Source organism: Apodemus sylvaticus, chromosome 15, assembly GCF_947179515.1.
Source record: "Apodemus sylvaticus chromosome 15, mApoSyl1.1, whole genome shotgun sequence".
In the NCBI taxonomy this organism is placed as follows: Eukaryota; Metazoa; Chordata; class Mammalia; order Rodentia; family Muridae; genus Apodemus; species Apodemus sylvaticus.
The window spans coordinates 3,844,392-3,863,502 of NC_067486.1; the positions used below are offsets into that span (position 1 = coordinate 3,844,392).

A 19,111-nucleotide genomic window follows, 5' to 3' on the forward strand; every position below is an offset into this window, starting at 1 on the left:
CACCCAGAACTGCCTGCTTCTGCCTTCCAAGTGCTGGAATTAAAGGTGTGTGATACCACACCTTGTTTTCCAACCCCAATTTTGAAATAGGTTCTTACATGTGGACAGCTAGCCTTGAAAGCCTAGGCTCAAAGCTATCTGTGATGGCTAATCCTGGTTGCCAACTTGACTATATCCAAAACCAACTAAAACTCAAGCAGCTGCACACACCTGTGAAGGATATTCTCGATTGGCTTTTTGGAGGTGAGTATTCAAAGTCTAAATCTGGGTCTTTTGAGGCAGAAGACTCACCCTAACCCTGGGCTGCACCTTCTGGAAACAGCCCAAAGAGAATGTCACAGAAGACTTGTTTTTTGATGGCTTGCCCTGTCTGGTATTTTTTTCTCTCCTGCCACTGAGACACTCCTTCACTGGTATTAGACCCTACCTGAGACATCTGGCTCATGGACTGAACAACTACTGGATCCTTGGCCTTCCCATGAGACAGCCATTGCTGGGCTAGCCAGACTGGCCTGTTTATTCTCTCAGCTGGGACTACAAGCAGGTACCACTGTGCCTTGATACACTGCTGTCATTGATGTGGGTTTGAATAGGTTATAAGAAAGTGCCTACGCCCAGATAACAGTTCTGGAGACTGGGAGTCCCAAGATGGTGGCACCAGCACTGGCTGCAGCCTCTTTGCTTTATCGTAAGAAGGTGGAGGGTATCCTATGGACACACACAGCAAGTGTGTCACTCAGGGGATATCCTATGGGCACACACAGCAAGTGTGTCACTCAGGCCTCTATGCCCCTCTCATGAGTCACATCTATTGAAGCCAGCTACCACCTTGATGACCTAACCATCTTGCAAATGTTCTCTCTCCAGAGGTCAGGAGCCTGTGAAATGGGAGGTTTCCAGCTTGTGAATTTTGTGGGACACATTCAAACCTTAACGAGGAACGAAACATTTCCATGGATCAGAACTTTTAAGATGAAAGGTATCCGTAAACCACAAGGACACAGGGGAAAATCGAACTAGTTAGCATGTTCCTTGGGAAACTAAAATGTACATTAAGTGCATATGCCAATATAAATGTCAAAGATAAAGCAGCAGAAAGCTCTCGGCTTCAGGCAGCCAAGGGCAGTAGACTGTATGCCCAGAGCGAGCACAGAGCCACCCTCTGGTGAAAGCGGCCGGATTGGCTGGTAGGATTTGCTATTCCATCCGCACTGCACGTTTGGAAGTACAGCTGCTCTTCTTGGAAATCCCTTTCTTTCTCCCGTCTCATCATTCCACATGTGGGCAGGGCCACAGCCTTCCCTACCTGAGCTTCTCCCTGTTCTGGTCTGAGCAACACCCCACCTTGAGGTGATTTTTCCTGTACTGCAGTTTTCTGTAACACATCTGTAACATGTCTGTAACATGTCTGTAACACGTCTGTAACATGTTCTGTAACACGTCTGGTGACATTGGGGGTCCACCGTAGGACAGTGATTCCCATGTGCAGGGCCCCGGACTCAACTTCCAAACCCCAGTGCTACCAACACTAGAGAACCAAGCCACCAAATTGTAAAACACTGGTCAGAGGCCGGTCACACCACTTCGAAGGTCACATGCCTAGGTTCTAGACCGTCAGTGCTTTTGTTAATCTTTGTTTATTTGGTTACTTTTGAGACAGGTTCTCAAAAAACTCATGGCAATCCTCCTGCCTCAGCTTCTCTAGAGCTTGGATTGTAGGTGGGAGTCACTGTGACTTGGCTTTAATTCAACTCATAATACAACCTGCTTCAAACTTCTCTGCTCTTAGATTCTAAGACCACCTTAGTTCACAAACACACTCTCCATTTAGAATTGGATTGCCTGGTTCCTTCCGGCTTTATCCCAAGGCCAGCTAGGGCAGGGGTTGGGACTTCGTGCCCCCTCCCCCAATAGGAACCAAATGGTTGAGGATTTCTTGATTTCTTACCACTGAGTTCCTTGTGGCCATCGGTTGAGGTCTGAGTTAGTGAGGGGGAGGAGAGGTGGAAGCAGATGGGATGGGTCTGACCTGAGCAAAAAGGTCTGCTCGCAGAGCCTACAGCTGCTGTCCTTTTTCATCCTGAGTGACTTGGGGGTTTCAGTGAGGCTCTCCACCCTGTGCCCCAGGACACTGGTGAATGCCCTTCAGTTTTGGAATCTACCTTGTAACTTCTTCATCCTCTTGGAGACCCGGTACTCCCTCTGTACCCCACATCCAGTGCCAGGGCCCCTCAGCCCACAGATGGTTCCAGAGCCCATATGGATGAAGTCCAAGGCTGAGCAGAGGCTTCGGCATGCGGCCTTGCAGAGGGAGCAGGCACCATCTGTCTTTTCTCTGGATTTTATAGGTCATAAGTGACACCCACCTACAGGGTCCTCCAAATGGAAAGGGCTGGCTGCCTGTGTCAGCTTTGCATTGCAATTAAACGGCTGTGGCAATTGAGATATAAATGTTTGTACAACTGATGGCTCTGGAGGGCTCAGTTCAAGACAGGGAAGCTCCACTGCTTTGGGTCTCTGCTACGGTGTGGATTAGCAACAGTGGGATGTGTGTTCATGGAAATGTCTCACATGGTGAACCAGGAAGACAGAGGACCGTTGTTTTTTGTTTTTTGCTTTTTGTTTTTTTTTTTAAAAGATGTATTTATTTATTATATGTTAGAACACTGTGCTGTTTTCAGTCACCCCAGAAGAAGACACCAGATCTCATTACGGATGGTTGTGAGCCACCATGTGGTTGCTGGGATTAGAACTCAGGACCTTTGGAAGAGCAGTCAGTGCTCTTAACCGCTGAGCCATCTCTCCAGCCCAGGACCGTTGTTTTTTTAACAAAATCTCAGTTGTTCGATTTTACCAATGAAGACTCAGGAGCCAAGTGCTGGGGCCAGCAGTGTAAGCACCCAGCTGACCTTCTGCCTCAGTAGACAGAAGAAACGCCCTTCTCCCATGATCCTTCTGCCTCAGCAGACAGAAGAATCGCCCTTCTCCCATGATCCTTCAGACTGAATGTCCCTCCCTTCTACCCCCCCTCCTCTCCCTACCTCCTTACTCCCTGTGGCTCTTTTTTCTCTCTCTTATAATCCTATGTTCACGTCCTCTCACCTGATTCTTGCTCTGATTCTTGACTTATGGTTGACTTTATTTAATTCTGTTTACAATATTCAAGCAGAAAGTTCTTGCACTAAAGGTGTGTGCTAAGAGTGAGCCACATCACAACTGAAAAGGGGTTTTTCCAGGAAATAACACAATCTCGGGGTGTGATCAAATATCCTGCAACAGAAGCCAGGGTCCTACAGTCCCCTTCAGGGTCACCCTCAACGACCTAAGGATTGTGGCTGCTAAACTCAGCTCCTATCTTAAAGGGAACATATTACTTGTTCAGGATCCAGATATGAGTGAGTATGGAGCTGGGGTGTCCCAAATACAGAGCTTTGATATGGTAACAACTTCATGAAGTTTTTACAGTTAACAAAAAAAGAAGAAGAAGAAGAAGAAGAAGAAGAAGAAGAAGAAGAAGAAGAAGAAGAAGAAGAAGAAGTAGTCAGACAAGAAAAATTTCAAAAACTTTTAAGGGAACATGATGAGGCATGCGAGCCGTTATTCCAGCACTCCAGAGGCAGGGGCAGGAGGGTCTGTGAGTTCCAGGCTGTGCAGGATTAGGTGGCTTATGCAGGTCCAGGAGGTGAGCATCTCAGAGCAGCAAGGACCCTTCCCTTCCGCAGGTTGGCTCTGTGCATCCTTGTCTTTCTCTGCTCTGGGTTGCATCCTCTGAGATAACCTGGTAACAGCAAGTTGCTGTTACCTGTGTTGTGTGAGTCTGTCTTTCTAGGGCCCAGTTTCTTAAATGGTATCTCACCCCACATGACTGAATGTGTTGGTCCCTAAGAACTTGGCAACAGTACAAGGTTTTGGAATGTAACAACCATAAACTAACCCCAGTCAAATGCACAACGTGTCAGTGTGTCTGGCCGCACTTGCCCATTGGGTACCCTGACCTCATTACAGCCTTGTCTAACATATCTGGGCTTGGCACCCAGATGGCCCTGTACCGACTTAGTGTCTTACTGTACACAGGAAGCTTTCTGCTCTTACAGAAACGTAATGGTTTAATTACAGAAGCAAAGGCTTTCAATATGTCCCCAATGCCATTTATCAGCATGTATCAAATTAGTATGTATGGCTTTGGGTTGTGTCGTGTTGGAATGTTTGATTTTCAAAGCTGCCGTCTGGGTGGAGCTTCAGAAAAGAAATCTTTAGTAAATTTTGGCTTGAGATTAGCACAGAATTTCAGGCATTTTCTGAAATGGCTTTAAATTTACTTCTGCAGTCTCATACAGATATTTATGTGAGGCGGTATTCTCGGCACTGCTTGTAAAACCTCAAGAGACAATGCCTTCACAAGGCTAGCTTATAGAGCAGGCTGTAGTGCTTGCTGCACACCTTAAATCCCTCACTCAGGAGGCAGTGGAAGGAGCTCTGTGAGTTCAAGTCAAGTCAGTCTGCATAGGGAGTTCCAGGCCAGCCAGAGTTAGGCAGAGAAAGACCAAAGGCCGTCCCTCAACAAACAAAAAATTCCCAAAACACATATATGTATATACATGTACACACACACACATCTAATTTTCTTGACTTATGCTGGGCTCAGCCCACTGTGGCAAGTGACCCTGGTTATTATATATAAGAAACCTAGCTGAGCAAGCCAGGAAAGAGCAATCTAGTAAGGACGGCCCCTACCCACCTTCCCAGGCTCTTTACCAGTTCCTGCCTCCAGTGTTGCCCTGATTTCATGAGGGCTACAAATGGAAGCTGAAATAATAAACCATTTCTCCTCAAGAACTAGCACAATACTCTGTTCTACAGTATCAAATATTATTCAGTTTGTATGTACTCTATGTAAAACCAAGCACACTAGTGTGCAGATTTGCTTTCAAGTAACCTAAGCATTATCTTGTAGTTTATTAGTAGCAGACGTTTGATTTATGTAACTACTTTATATAGCTATACATTGGGGTTGTGAGAAAATTTCTCAGGCGAAAAGGGTGCTATGTTCAGGAGTGGAAACAGTTTAGGAAGCGCTGTTCTAGGGTACTACTTAAGCCTGAGGTGGGGCGGGTTCACGGGTGGCCATCTCACAGTTCCGACTGGTTGGGCAGAAATTTGGGGCTGCCATCTTAACTCGGGAGCTGGGACCTGATAACGCGGGGGTTGGCTCTGGAACTGATTTGCTAGACGCTGGGTGGGAAATCTGAGCAACTGTCTTCTGGGACTGGGAAGAGACGCCGCGGGGTGGGTACCCAGAGGAAAATGTGTTTGGCACGCGGCGCAGCGCGAATGGCTCGCCTGGCTTTGCAGGGGACGGGGAGCTCCGGATCCAGATTGCAGGGGCAGACTGCAGAGCGCGTCCCCGAGGCACGGGCAGCTTTGCGCTGTGCGCATTCCCGCGCGCTGCTCGCCGCGGCCGCCAGGGGGCGCAGCGGGGTCTCAGCGCGACCACTGTGCGGAGCGGGCAGCCGCGATCAGGGCGGCGAGGTAAGCGAGGCGCCGCGCTGGCCGGTATCGTGGGCGGGCGGGCGGCGGGCTGGGGCGGTCAACCGGCAGAATGTCGGGCCGGGCCGGGATGTCGTCCCTGCCCTGCAGCGAGCGAATCTGGCTTTGGCGCCGGAGGCGGGGCTTCCGGTGGGGCCTCTTCCGGAGACCTAGCTCCGCTCCCACTGCGCATGCGTGCAGTCGCGAGGCCCGAACTCCCTGCTGGGAAGTGACTCCCGCCCTCCAGAAAGAGAAAATCTACTGCGTAGGTGAAAAAAAAAAAAAGAGCCTAAACAATGTAAGAGACAAGTGGTAAATAATCAAAACCATTCCTAGCATATGTCACAGACGAAAGATTAATGTCCATAATACGTAGATGGATCTTGAAGATTGGGGTAACAAGTCAATTTAAAGAGGGGACAGGAATGGAGGGCGCGCACCACGTGACGTAAAGCCTGGTTTCTGCTGGATGGAAAGATACTCTGTAGCTCTCCAAGAACCAAAGCAGGCGCTGTGCCTTTACCCCGCCTTTGGGACCCGCTAGTCTGTGGGAAACAGGCTCACATCGGTGTTGATGAAAGGTGGAATCACTCCACCACTCCCGTAAAGGGAATTTTGGTGATGTCCATGCACTTCGTATGTATCTGTCCTTTAGGAATACCGCAGTAGGGAGGCATGTGAAATCTGGTTGCTCCGTGTAGTCGCCTGCAGGGGCACAGCTCTGCAGACCGCGTCAGTGCTAGCACACCAGTAATTGGTTGGATGAATCCGCAATGCAGCACCATTCGGTTGTGCAGAAGAGATGTCATCTGACAGAGTGCTTTCTAGATTTCACCGGCCAATGGAGGAAAGCTAGGCATACACGAATGTTATATAACTGTTATTTTTCTGTGAGAAGGGAGAACTAGTAAAATTTTCCTATTATTTTTAATGAAAGAATGAAGGGAAGATTTAAAATGAATTTTGCCACTCTAAAACCTGTGGGTTTTAGCCAAATTATTTTGGGGTAGGGATGCAGCTCTGTGGGGGCGGATTTGTCTAACGTGAGTCAGGACTAGGTTCAGTCCCCAGTGGCCCTCCACCAAAGAATAAGAAAATAATTACACTGAAGAAATGAGAAAGTGAAAGGTTTCTTCAAATATGAAGAAGATTTATGGAAAGCAGGGGATTGGATAAGCAATATTTATAAGGAGACACCATCAGTATCTTCATTATCCACCATTATCTTCATTTGGGGTTTCTCTAAATTGTCACTTTTATTATTTAAGAAAATAAACCAAAGTCAATTCCAGATATCTCAGACATTTTGTAATAGATACAAACGTCTTTGCAAACTGTTGTGGAAGCATCAGAGCGGGTAGGAATGCTGCTGCGGGGCTTTGAGTTTGTCACTTGGAGTGCTCTATTGTCCATACAGTCACAGCTGAGAATCACCCAGCTTTTCTGCAGTCCGTGTAGACATGGCTTCACAATGAACTGATGGTAAGTAATGATCGGAAGCTTTCAGCACAAGTGAGGAGGTCTGTTAGGGACAGCGATGTCCCTCATTGGTGTGGGATCTCCCTCACTCCGATACACAAAAGGCTTTAACTCTTTATCATTTAGGTCTTTGTCTCCCAGCAATGCCTTAGTAAAGTCTTTGTGAGCAATTCTGAAATTTCCTCTCTCTCTCTCTCTCTCTCTCTCTCTCTCTCTCTCTCTCTCTCTCTCTCTGTGTGTGTGTGTGTGTGTGTGTGTGTGAGAGAGAGAACTGTCTGTTTCCTGAGTGACCCACAGGAGCCTGTTTGGTGTCCTGGTCTCTCATTCTCATGCCCTTGAGACAGAGTCCCTACTGCTCCGGATGCCAGCGAGTTCCAGCCATACATACCCCTTTCTTTGCTTTCCCCGACCCACAGTGCTGGGGTTACAGGTGCATGTGTGGCTATGCCCAAGTTTTTATGTGGGTACTAGGGATTTGAACTTGGGTGTTTGCTCTTGGGCAGCTAGTGTACTTATCCCAGTCCTGAAGTTTAAAAAAAACCCTGCTCCCTCATTGCTAGTGTGTGTGGGGGGGTGGGTGGGGGTGTGTGTGTGTGTGTACACAGGTGCTTGTGTTTTCTTTGAATATATGCCTGTGCACCACTTGTACGGTGCCTGTGGTGAGCAGACATCTTCATGTCTGATCCCTTGGAGTTGAGTTATAGACTCATCATCTCCAGTGTGGGTGCTAGGAATTGAATCCTGGTCCTTTGGAAGAACAGCTAGTACTCTTAACCTCTGAGCCATCATTTCTCCAGCTCCATATATTTTAAATTGCCATTTGTTTGGCAGACATACAGCATTCAACAGTCCTGATATCTGTTGGCCATTTGAACAGGCTGGCCAGGGGTTTAGAACTCCTCGTTGTGTCTGCAGCATGCTGCAGACAGCTGCCGCTGCAAAGGCTGTGCAAATATTAGCTATTTTTGTTTTTGATAAATGATGTGTTATGGTTAGGGCTATAAAGTTAGACACCAGAGCAGATTTAATCACAGAAAAAATGAATATGCCTATAGTCCTAGCACTAGGAGGCAGAAATGAGAGGATTGGGGCTCAGGGCCAGCCTTGGCTACTTAGTTGGAGCCTGTGCTGATTGGAGCTCAAGGCCAGCCTTGACTACTTAGATGGAGGCTGTGCTTGCCATTTTTTTCCCATCTGACATACACCTAGATAGATCTTGGAAGAGGGGATGTGAGAAAAATGCTTCCATGAGCCTGGCCTGTAGGCAAGTCTGTGAGGGTACTGTCTGGATGGGCGGATGTGAGAGGTGAGGTAGAGCTCAGTGTGGGTGAGGTACAGCTCAGTGTGGGTGAGGTACAGCTCAGTGTGGGTGAGGTACAGCTCAGCGTGGGTGAGGTGCAGCTCAGTGTGGGTGAGGTACAGCTCAGTGCTCAGTGTGGGTGAGGTAGAGCTCAGTGTGGGTGAGGTAGAGCTCAGTGTGGGTGAGGTACAGCTCAATGTGGGTGAGGTAGAGCTCAGTGTGGGTGAGGTAGATCTCAGTGTGGGTGAGGTACAGCTCAGTGTGGGTGAGGTACAGCTCAGTGTGGGTGAGGTACAGCTCAGTGTGGGTGAGGTACAGCTCAGTGTGGGTGAGGTACAGCTCAGTGTGGGTGAGGTACAGCTCAGTGCTCAGTGTGGGTGAGGTACAGCTCAGTGTGGGTGAGGTACAGCTCAGTGTGGGTGAGGTACAGCTCAGTGTGGGTGAGGTACAGCTCAGTGTGGGTGAAGTACAGCTCAGTGTGGGTGAGGTACAGCTCAGTGTGGGTGAGGTACAGCTCAGTGTGGGTGAAGTACAGCTCAGTGTGGGTGAGGTACAGCTCAGTGTGGGTGAGGTACAGCTCAGTGTGGGTGAGGTACAGCTCAGTGTGGGTGAGGTACAGCTCAGTGTGGGTGAGGTACAGCTCAGTGTGGGTGAGGTACAGCTCAGTGTGGGTGAGGTACAGCTCAGTGTGGGTGAGGTACAGCTCAGTGTGGGTGAGGTACAGCTCAGTGTGGGTGAGGTACAGCTCAGTGTGGGTGAGGTACAGCTCAGTGTGGGTGAGGTACAGCTCAGTGTGGGTGAGGTACAGCTCAGTGTGGGTGAGGTACAGCTCAGTGTGGGTGAGGTAGAGCTCAGTGTGGGTGAGGTACAGCTCAATGTGGGTGAGGTAGAGCTCAGTGTGGGTGAGGTACAGCTCAGTGTGGGTGAGGTAGAGCTCAGTGTGGGTGACGTACAGCTCAGTGTGGGTGACGTACAGCTCAGTGTGGGTGAGGTACAGCTCAGTGTGGGTGAGGTACAGCTCAGTGTGGGTGAGGTACAGCTCAGTGCTCAGTGTGGGTGAGGTACAGCTCAGTGTGGGTGAGGTACAGCTCAGTGTGGGTGAGGTACAGCTCAGTGTGGGTGAGGTACAGCTCAGTGTGGGTGAGGTACAGCTCAGTGTGGGTGAAGTACAGCTCAGTGTGGGTGAGGTACAGCTCAGTGTGGGTGAGGTACAGCTCAGTGTGGGTGAAGTACAGCTCAGTGTGGGTGAGGTACAGCTCAGTGTGGGTGAGGTACAGCTCAGTGTGGGTGAGGTACAGCTCAGTGTGGGTGAGGTACAGCTCAGTGTGGGTGAAGTACAGCTCAGTGTGGGTGAGGTACAGCTCAGTGTGGGTGAGGTACAGCTCAGTGTGGGTGAGGTACAGCTCAGTGTGGGTGAGGTACAGCTCAGTGTGGGTGAGGGACAGCTCAGTGTGGGTGAGGTACAGCTCAGTGTGGGTGAGGTACAGCTCAGTGTGGGTGAGGTACAGCTCAGTGTGGGTGAGGTACAGCTCAGTGTGGGTGAGGGACAGCTCAGTGTGGGTGAGGTACAGCTCAGTGTGGGTGAGGTACAGCTCAGTGCTCAGCGTGGGTGAGGTACAGCTCAGTGTGGGTGAGGTACAGCTCAGTGTGGGTGAGGTACAGCTCAGTGTGGGTGACGTACAGCTCAGTGTGGGTGAGGTACAGCTCAGTGTGGGTGAGGGACAGCTCAGTGTGGGTGAGGGACAGCTCAGCGTGGGTGAGGGACAGCTCAGTGCTCAGCGTGGGTGAGGTACAGCTCAGTGTGGGTGAAGTACAGCTCAGTGTGGGTGAGGTACAGCTCAGTGTGGGTGAGGTACAGCTCAGTGTGGGTGAAGTACAGCTCAGTGTGGGTGAGGTGCAGCTCAGTGTGGGTGAGGTACAGCTCAGTGCTCAGTGTGGGTGAGGTAGAGCTCAGTGTGGGTGAGGTAGAGCTCAGTGTGGGTGAGGTACAGCTCAATGTGGGTGAGGTAGAGCTCAGTGTGGGTGAGGTAGAGCTCAGTGTGGGTGAGGTACAGCTCAGTGTGGGTGACGTACAGCTCAGTGTGGGTGAGGTACAGCTCAGTGTGGGTGAGGTACAGCTCAGTGTGGGTGAGGTACAGCTCAGTGTGGGTGAGGTACAGCTCAGTGCTCAGTGTGGGTGAGGTACAGCTCAGTGTGGGTGAGGGACAGCTCAGTGTGGGTGAGGTACAGCTCAGTGCTCAGCGTGGGTGAGGTACAGCTCAGTGTGGGTGAGGTACCGCTCAGTGTGGGTGAGGTACAGCTCAGTGTGGGTGAGGTACAGCTCAGTGTGGGTGAGGGACAGCTCAGTGTGGGTGAGGTACAGCTCAGTGTGGGTGAGGTACAGCTCAGTGTGGGTGAGGTACAGCTCAGTGTGGGTGAGGGACAGCTCAGTGTGGGTGAGGGACAGCTCAGTGTGGGTGAGGGACAGCTCAGTGTGGGTGAGGGACAGCTCAGTGTGGGTGAGGGACAGCTCAGTGTGGGTGGCGCCCCCTCTGCACAGGTGGCACTGGAGAGCAGGCTGTGCAGCCCGCGGAGGGAGAGCAAGCCAGTGAGCAGCCTTCTCCACAGCTCTTCTTCACTTCCTGCCTCCAGGTTCCCACCTTGAGTTCTGATTTCTCTCAGTGATGGAGTGTGGCCTCAGGGTTATAAGCTGAAATAAACCCTGTCTTCCCCAAGTCGTTTTTGGTTGTCTTAGTCAGTTTCTATCGCTGGGATAACAACATGACCAAGGCAGCTTGTACAGGAGTCATGGTTTCTGAGGGGCAGAGTCTGTGACAGCAGCAGAGTGAAGAAACCACTCATGTTTGACCCACAGCAGAGGAGCAGAGAGCGCCCAGCGTGTGCACTTTCTCATGCTTTGTTTATATATATATATATATATATATATATATATATATATATATATATATATATATATATATATATATATATCGAGACTGAGTTTCTTTGTTCAGTTTCTTTGTAGACCAGGCTGGTCTCGAATTCAGAGATCCCCTTGCCTCTGCCTCCCAAGTGCTGGGATTAAAGGTGGGCACTGTCCACGGCCCAGCCTTCTAGTCTTTTAAAATCTCAAAGCCCTCTTCCAGTGTAACAAGGTCATAACTCCTGATCCTCCCCCAAACAATTCCACCAACTAGCCACAAAATACTTGAATATATGAACCTATGGAGGTCACTCTTACTCAAGCCACTGCAGTTGTGATGTTTTATCACAGCAATAGACACCTAACTAGGGCAGAGGCCAACCTGGGAGGCATGAGACACCATTTTAAAAAACAAAACCCAGGGACCTCAGGTATGCAGGCTACACAGATGGCCCAGCTCTCTACTCCAGGTTTCAGATGTGAGCTCATGTTAATTTTAGCTTTTGGGTTGCTGCAAGCTAGCGCGCACATGCATTGGAATAAGAAGTTTTTCTTTTTTCTTTTTTCTTTTTCTTTTTTGGAATTTGTTTTTTCGAGACAGGGTTTCTCTGTGTAGTCCTGGCTGTCCTGGAACTCACTCTGTAGACCAGGCTGGACTCGAACTCAGAAATCCGCTTGTCTCTGCCTCCCAGAGTGCTGGGATTACAGGCGTGCGCCACCACCGCCCGGCTAAGTTTTTCATTTGGAATTATTTTTTAAGCAACTACTTCTAAGAGCCTGGGACCGGGCCACCCATAGGAAGGGAATTCCCTGGCTCATATCTTTGTTTCTAAGTATCATTGTCCATGAAAAGGAGCCAGAGATCCTTGGAGAAATGCCTCCTTCAGGGAGAGTGAGAGATGGACCAGGAATAGCTCCTGCCGGAAAGCATAGAGGTGCCGTGAGGCATGATGGGGAGGTGGGTGTCCAGAGGGCATGGTTTCATTTGTCAAGCCTGGCACAACCTGAGCATTAGAGTGAACAGTGGCAGCACTGGGTAATGACACCAAGGAGGAAAGAGGTGGAGCTGGAGATGGTTTAGTGGGAAGCATTTGCCATGCAGGGCGAGCCCTGGAGTTCAGAGCCCCAGAACCCACATAAAGGCTTTGTGAAGTGGTAAAGCGTTCTGCCTATTCCAGCAATATCATTGAACTCTGGATTCCATTGAGAGATCCTGTCTCAGTGGGTAAGATGGGAGAATGATTGAGGATTAGCCACCACGTGGATGTGCACATAAGTGCAAGCACACCCATGTGCATTCACACACACACACACACACACACGGAAAAAGAAAGTCCGCCACTCAAGAGTGAAAGCAAAAAGCAAATGAAACTTAAAATCAAACAGGTGAGCAGGGTGGGTGGAAGGGACATTTCTGAGCTGTAGTAGATCCTACATAACGACATGCTGGAGGAGCAGCCCAGGGAGTCAGTCATGGTTCAGACACACAACAGGTGCGACAACCATTGGGTGAATGATGGGGGGAATAAACACTACAGTTTCAGAGTGTCACCCCACAGACAATGTTTTATAAAGATTGAAAAGGAATTTGTTGAACACGCCTGCACTCTGTGATCAGAGTCAGCATGAGTGAGGGTTGAACTGACGTCTTGTGCCAAAACTGTACACTCTGAGATGTCACCCAACAGTCGAGAAGGGTCACTGCCAAGAAAAGTTGCTGCCAGAAGAACAGACCAACTCCCTTCCTGCTCCCGCCCCCCAGACCGCCTAAAACCATTCACAAAAGCAGAGCCTTTGTGACCTATCCCCCCCCCCCCCCAGTTAAGTCCCAGCTCCCTCTACAGACCTAGGAAGACTCAACAACAGGGGTCTGGGGGACACAGTCAAACCACAGCGGATGCAACCTGATAGTCCTGGGAAAATCTTACAGCTGGCATATGTTAGCTGTGGGGCAATTTAAATCTGAATTCAGTTACTGCAGCATGATTGGGTAAGAGGCGTGTTCTTAGGAAATACACCCTGAGTGCTTATGGATGAAGGGTCATGATTATTGCAGCTGAATCTCAAATCATTCTGGAAAGAAAACGTTCTGTACAATTCTGCGTGCACCGTTTTTTTGTTGAACATTTAAAAATTCCCAACTTGGATAGTTACTCCTTAAAAATATTATTCTTCCTTTATTACCACTTCTAGGGTAAATGCCTAGCTTATGCCGTGGTCTCTGTAAGCAGGTACATGCTTTGTACAAAGGAGCCTTGTGTTCCTGGGAACTCTGGAGGTTAGAAATGCCCCTGACATTATCCTGGGGCTGCTCTGACCTAGATTTCGAGTTTGGACAATGCAGTATCTGTAATTAGCTGGAGTATTGCCTCTAGGAGATTTCCCCAAGCCACTACAGTGTGAAGCTTTGTGTGCAGAGATTCATCAGTCTCCAAGGCACTTGTGAAAATTGGTAGAAATCTAAAATCTGAATGGAAAAACAAACAAACATGAAACTCCTGGCTTAAAATGCGGAGTGGAGAACAAAACCCACTGACAACGGGGGTATGGTCAGTGCCGGTTTTAGGAAGGTTTAGCGTTATCTCTGTGAGCGTATGCACTGTCGCAAGCATGTGCCTTTGTCTTTCCATAATGTCAAAATGTAATGAAAAGCAATAAATTCAAAAGCCGTGCCAAGTCTATTGGTTGCCACTTCCAAGTAATCCAGATTTTGTTCGACAGCTGCTACAGTCATAGCTTCTTTGTTTTTCAAAGATTTGGTGTTTTGCTGTTTTGCCTGCATATATGTCTGTGCACCATGTGTGTGCCTTTAGAGGGTGTTGGATTCTCTGGAACTGAAGTTACGTGTTTGTGAGCCACCATGTAGGTGCTGGGAATCAAACCTGGGTCCTCTGTAAAAGCAGCAAAGCAGCCAGAGCTCTTATCTGCTGCGCCGTCTTTCCGGCTCCTAATGGGTGTTTTATTCCGATCTTAGACATTAACTCTCAGGTCCCGTGTTTATATAAGTGTGTAAGAGTGAGAGTGTCTCTCTGTGTTATATGTGTGACTGTTGTGTGTGAGTTTGTGCTGTGTGACTGTGTGTGTATCTGTGTGTTGCATCTATTGTATATTTGTGTATGTGTGCATGTCTATTGTGTATGTGTGTCTGTGTTTTTGTGTCTATTGTGTGTGTGTTGTATGTGCCTCTGTGTTGCGTGTGAGTATGTGCGTTGTCTGTGTTGTGTGAGTGTGTGTGTGACAGCGCGTGCGCACTGTCATATACAGCATATAGATGCCACATTTGTGGGGGAGCACCACACTGTATCTCTTCCTTGCACTCTGGTCACTTGTGAATTTTGTATTAACTACTGTCCACTGCAGGAACCTTCTCTGAGGTCAGGGAACTGCACTAATTTATGGGTGTGGAATAAGAGTTTAGAGTTTCATATTATTTCCATTCAACAGACTGACAGTAAGAGCCTCACTCATAGGGCAGTGAGCTTCCAGCCATTGCCAGGTCCACAGCACCGAGCCGAGCGTGCTTTTCCTCCAGTGGAGACAGGCTTAGATCCGACCACAGCATGTGAGTCACTGGTTTACTCGCAGGCTTATCCTTCTGTGCTGCTCATTATTACAGATTACAGGGTTTGAGGCTGGGTCTGATTATTAATGGATTCCCCCCATGCAGCCTACAGGGTACCTTCTGACACTGAGGTCTTGCTAGCAGGAGGTCAGTGCTAACTTGATGTCCTCTGTCTGGTCACCACTTTGTGTCTCCAGCAGCAGGGTCTTACTCTCAAGTTCTGAGGGAGCAACCAGGAGCAGCAGCAGCAATAGTTTGTATTATTTTGGAGGTTTCCGGAATACTTCTCGCCAATTGAGGTATCCAATATCTGGCACTGGGTTTTTTTTTTTAAGATTTATTTATTTATTATATGTAAGTACACTGTAGCTGTCTTCAGACACTCCAGAAGAGGGAGTCAAATCTCATTATGGATGGTTGTGAGCCAACATGTGGTTGCTGGGATTTGAACTCAGGACCTTCGGAAGAGCAGTCAGTGCTCTTAACAGCTGAGCCATCCCTCCAGCCCCAGCACTGGGGATTTTATTTGTTAACTTATGGCTTATGGGGGAGGGGCAAAGACCCCATCCTACCACACACACATACACTATACACTCACCCACACATATACACAAACACACACATGTAAAAGTTATTCACCAGATATTGTCACCTTGGAGGCTTGCTGCTGAATAAGCTCACCCTTCCTAGCTCTTCCTGAACTCTGGCTGGCTGGCTCAACTCAGCTGTTCTGGCTCAAACTCCTCTGCAAGCTGACTGATTCAAACTGGCTTTTCTTGGCTTCTCATTGAATTGCTCTGCTTGGCCTCAAATTAACTCCAACAATCTGTTCTAATCTTCTGGCTCCTCATCCTCTGGCTGGTTCTGTCTTCACCTGCAGCCCGTCTCTGTAAAACTGCCTCCTCTCTCTCTCCCTGCTCCCTCTGTGCTTCCCTTAAGTAGCCTCTCTTCCAGTGCTCTTCTCCTGAGAACTGGGCATATCTGATCTCTGACTTTGTGGCTGCTTCCTTCTATAGACTAACTTTACCTTCATTGCTTGGAATTAAAGGTGTGTACTAAGGATGTGTCTGTATTCCAGTCAGAGGGGATTAAAGGTGTGTCATTCCAGCTGGATCTCCCAGAAGGTCTTTGGATATTATCCCTTGACAGAGCAGCGTCCTTGCAGGATTAAAATTCCTACACATACACACACACACACACACACACACACACACACACACACACACACCACTCCTCCCACTCCAGGAAATTTAGCATGGTGGTTTGAAAGAGAAATGTCCCTCACAGGGACATTTGTATTTGAACACGTGGTATCTAGTTGGTGGTTCTGTTTTGGGAGGTTTGCTGGAATAAATATGCCACTGAGGGATGAACTTTGAGAGCCCCTAGCCTGTGAGGGTTTGTATGTGTTTGGCTCAGGGAGTAGCACTATTAGGTGTGGCTTTGTTGGAGTAGCTGTGTCATTGTGGGTATGGGCTTTAAGACCCTCATCTTAGCTGCCTGGAAGCCATCCACTAACAGCCTTCAGATGAAAATGTAAAACTCTCAGTTCTGCTTGCACCATACATGTCTTCCAGCTCCATCCATTTATCTGCAGATTTCATTTTTCTTTACCACTGAATAAAATTTCTTTGTGTATAGCTGCCACAATTTCATTATCCATCCACCAACTGATGGGTATCTAATCTGTTTCTTTGTTGTAGCTATTGTGACTAAAGGAGCTGTGAACATGGGTCAGCCTGTGTTCCCAGAGCAGGAAATAAAGTCCTTTGGTTTGTGCCCTGGAGTGAATAGCTGGGTCACTTTGTTTTTGTCGGCGTTTTTTTGTTTGTTTGTTTTGTTTTTTGTTTGTTTGTTTTTTTGAGGAATTGCCACACTGAAGCTCCGCACCAGTTTGCACTTCCCAAGAATCAAACAACATTAATGCGGATGTGTTCTAGCTTTCACCCAGGCTTTTATCTTCAGTACTGTGTGAGGCACCGGGGAGAGGCAGACAAGCTCTGAAGAAGGGGTACAGAACCCTTGGATGCCAGATATTTGTAGCCACGGAGAACTGTGTCTTTGAGGATGCTGATCATGATCACCCTTGAATGGCAGGGGCACTGGGAACCCCCGCAGGGACCGGAGGCCACTGGGACTTACACACACGGTTCTGTGCAAAGCACTCACAGTCAGGTCCCTGGGCTCCCCGTGCCTCCCAGCCTCACTCAGTCCCTCACCAGAAGAGTGTCTTAGTTAATCTCAGGTGCCAACCCATGTCATAACCAGAATAAAGGACCCTCCAGTTGTACCAGAGCCTGGCTGCACACATCTGTAATTACAGCTAATAGGGAGGCTGAGGCAGGAGGATCAGTAAATGGTCATGCCTAGCTTAGGTAAACTAATAAGACTTTAAAAATAGTATTATAACGAGGTGTGTGTGAGAGAGAGCAGACAAAAGAAAAGGGGCGGGACTTCTTGAAACCATTGACAAGAAAATGAAGGAATCAGGGGTTCAGAGGTAAGAATCAAGATCCTCTTAGGCTTCCCGTCCCCAGGGGAGAATGGTAAGCTAGAAAATTAAATATTAAGAAATAGGTAGGAACCTCTTGTTTCAAAAACCAAAAATAAATAAGTAAAGGGAGAAAGAAAAGCAAGCAAGCAAGGAAGCAAGCAAGCCGGGTGTGGTGGCGCATGCCTGTAGTCCCAGCACTTGCGAAGCAGAGGCAGGTGAATTTCTGAGTTCGAGTCGAGGCCAGCCTGGTCTACCGAGTGAGTTCCAGGACAGCCAGGGCTACACAGAGAAACTCTGTCTCGGAAAAAAAGAAAGAAAGAAAGAAAAGAAAAAGAAATAGAAGCCGGGCGTGGTGGTGCATGCCTGTAATCCCAGCACTTGGGAGGCAGAGGCAGGCGGATTTCTGAGTTCGAGGCCAGCCTGGTCTACAGAGTGAGTTCCAGGACAGTCAGGGCTACACAGAGAAACCCTGTCTCAAAAAAAAGAAAGAAAGAAAGAAAGAAAGAAAGAAAGAAAGAAAGAAAGAAAGAAAGAAAGAAAGAAAGAAAGAAAGAGAACCGTTCTCACACAGCTGAGAGGAGGCAGGAGTAACGTGCCTCTCTAAAGGGTCTGGATCTGCTTGCTTTCACCCGGTAAGCAAAACTTTCCATGGGGTTTATTACCCGCAGGGAAAACAGCCCGAACAGCCTGGGGATTCTGAACCAAGTCAGGCGGGCACAGGTGTCTAAGCGATCCGCGACGAGGGCAGTAGCGTACTGCAGGTTTCCACCGGGAGGTGACATTCTGATCACAGAGGCCAGCATCCCTAACGACAAGCCTGCTGCGGGTCAGGCTGAGCTGAGGAGCGCCCTCCGTGTAGAGGGAGGGCCCTGGAGTGTGGCTAGAGGTAGCCCTGGCACCGCCTGAACCTGGCTGGGGTGTGGCCAGGATCGGGGCCGCAGGGATCCTGGCCCTTTCCCATGGTCTGTCTGTCCCTGCTCACGAGGCTGCCACCTGCCTGTGGTTGGCGAGGACACGCCGCCCCACTCCGGTGCATTTCCCTGCTTGCTGCCGGCTCCTGGAGCTGCGGGTCGCTCGGGCCAGGAGCACCGGTGAGGGACCGCGGCCGCCCGGCTTTACAGGTACGTGCTACGTGGTGACCGCGGCTCCCACTGGGGACACACTCCTTTTCTAGCTCCTCGGGAGCTAGCCGGCTTGCCCAGCTCGGCTCACTGTCTGGGCTAGTGTCCTGACTTTGATGTTTCTGTTTGTCCCCCTAGGGGGAGTTATTTATAGACAGGAATAATTTCTCCACAGCAGGGCCCTTCTGGCTTTGCTTGGCCGGTCTGGATACAGTCATCTTTTCGGGGTCAGAATCTGGTAGGAAACCGGCGGTGGAAAGCCAGCCCAATCCAGCTGCCTCGTGCTCTCTGCCTCTTCAGTAGTTAGCTTCTCTCTGTGTGTACGGGGCGCGCGCGCGGGTGTGTGTGTGTGTGTTATTGTTTATGAATATGGGGACACCTCATCTTCCCCGTCGATGACCGAGTGGGGCTCGCCCCTTTTCAGCTTTAGCCCGCAGCAAAGGAGGTGGTTTTGACTTTGGAAATCTGTGAACGCTGCCCGGTGAGCAGAAGGGAGCGGCTATAGGGCTCCTCTGGAAAGTGTGTACGTTCAACCCCAGGCGCCCCGCTGATTGTTTGGACGGGGTCTCCCTCCTGCAGCCAGGAGCTGGCTTCTGTATATTTTGCTTGTAAAGCTCGTCTCCCCCTCTGCTGAGTGAAGATGGATTTACTTTCAGTGTAGAAAGTTTTGTGAGCACTTTGCTTTCTAGTAGCCAAGCAGGTAAAAGAGATGGCAGTTGTGCCTCAC

General features: G+C 49.1%; 1 protein-coding gene and 1 long non-coding RNA gene across 6 annotated transcripts in view; both read left to right on the top strand.

The window, feature by feature from the left end:
* The first annotated feature begins 5,170 nt into the window (after positions 1-5,170).
* The window catches only part of Hlcs (holocarboxylase synthetase), a 191,303-nt gene continuing 177,362 nt past the window's right edge, over positions 5,171-19,111 (top strand). The window contains exon 1 of one of the 3 annotated variants that reach the window (XM_052158121.1): positions 5,171-5,529. In XM_052158121.1, the coding sequence (XP_052014081.1) occupies positions 5,305-5,529 (225 nt within the window). In that variant the 5' untranslated portion in view covers positions 5,171-5,304. The remainder of the gene's footprint in view (positions 5,530-19,111) is intronic. The other 2 variants (XM_052158119.1, XM_052158116.1) reach the window with 2 other exon arrangements.
* Positions 8,318-10,298, top strand: LOC127665620 (uncharacterized). Of its 3 annotated transcripts, none has more exons than XR_007973479.1 (4): positions 8,318-8,400; positions 8,660-8,708; positions 9,297-9,408; positions 10,221-10,298. It is a non-coding gene; the product is annotated as an uncharacterized LOC127665620 (long non-coding RNA). The 3 variants fall into 3 exon arrangements; XR_007973478.1 differs by having other exon boundaries at positions 8,333-8,400; positions 8,618-8,708; XR_007973477.1 differs by lacking the exon at positions 8,318-8,400 and having other exon boundaries at positions 8,550-8,708.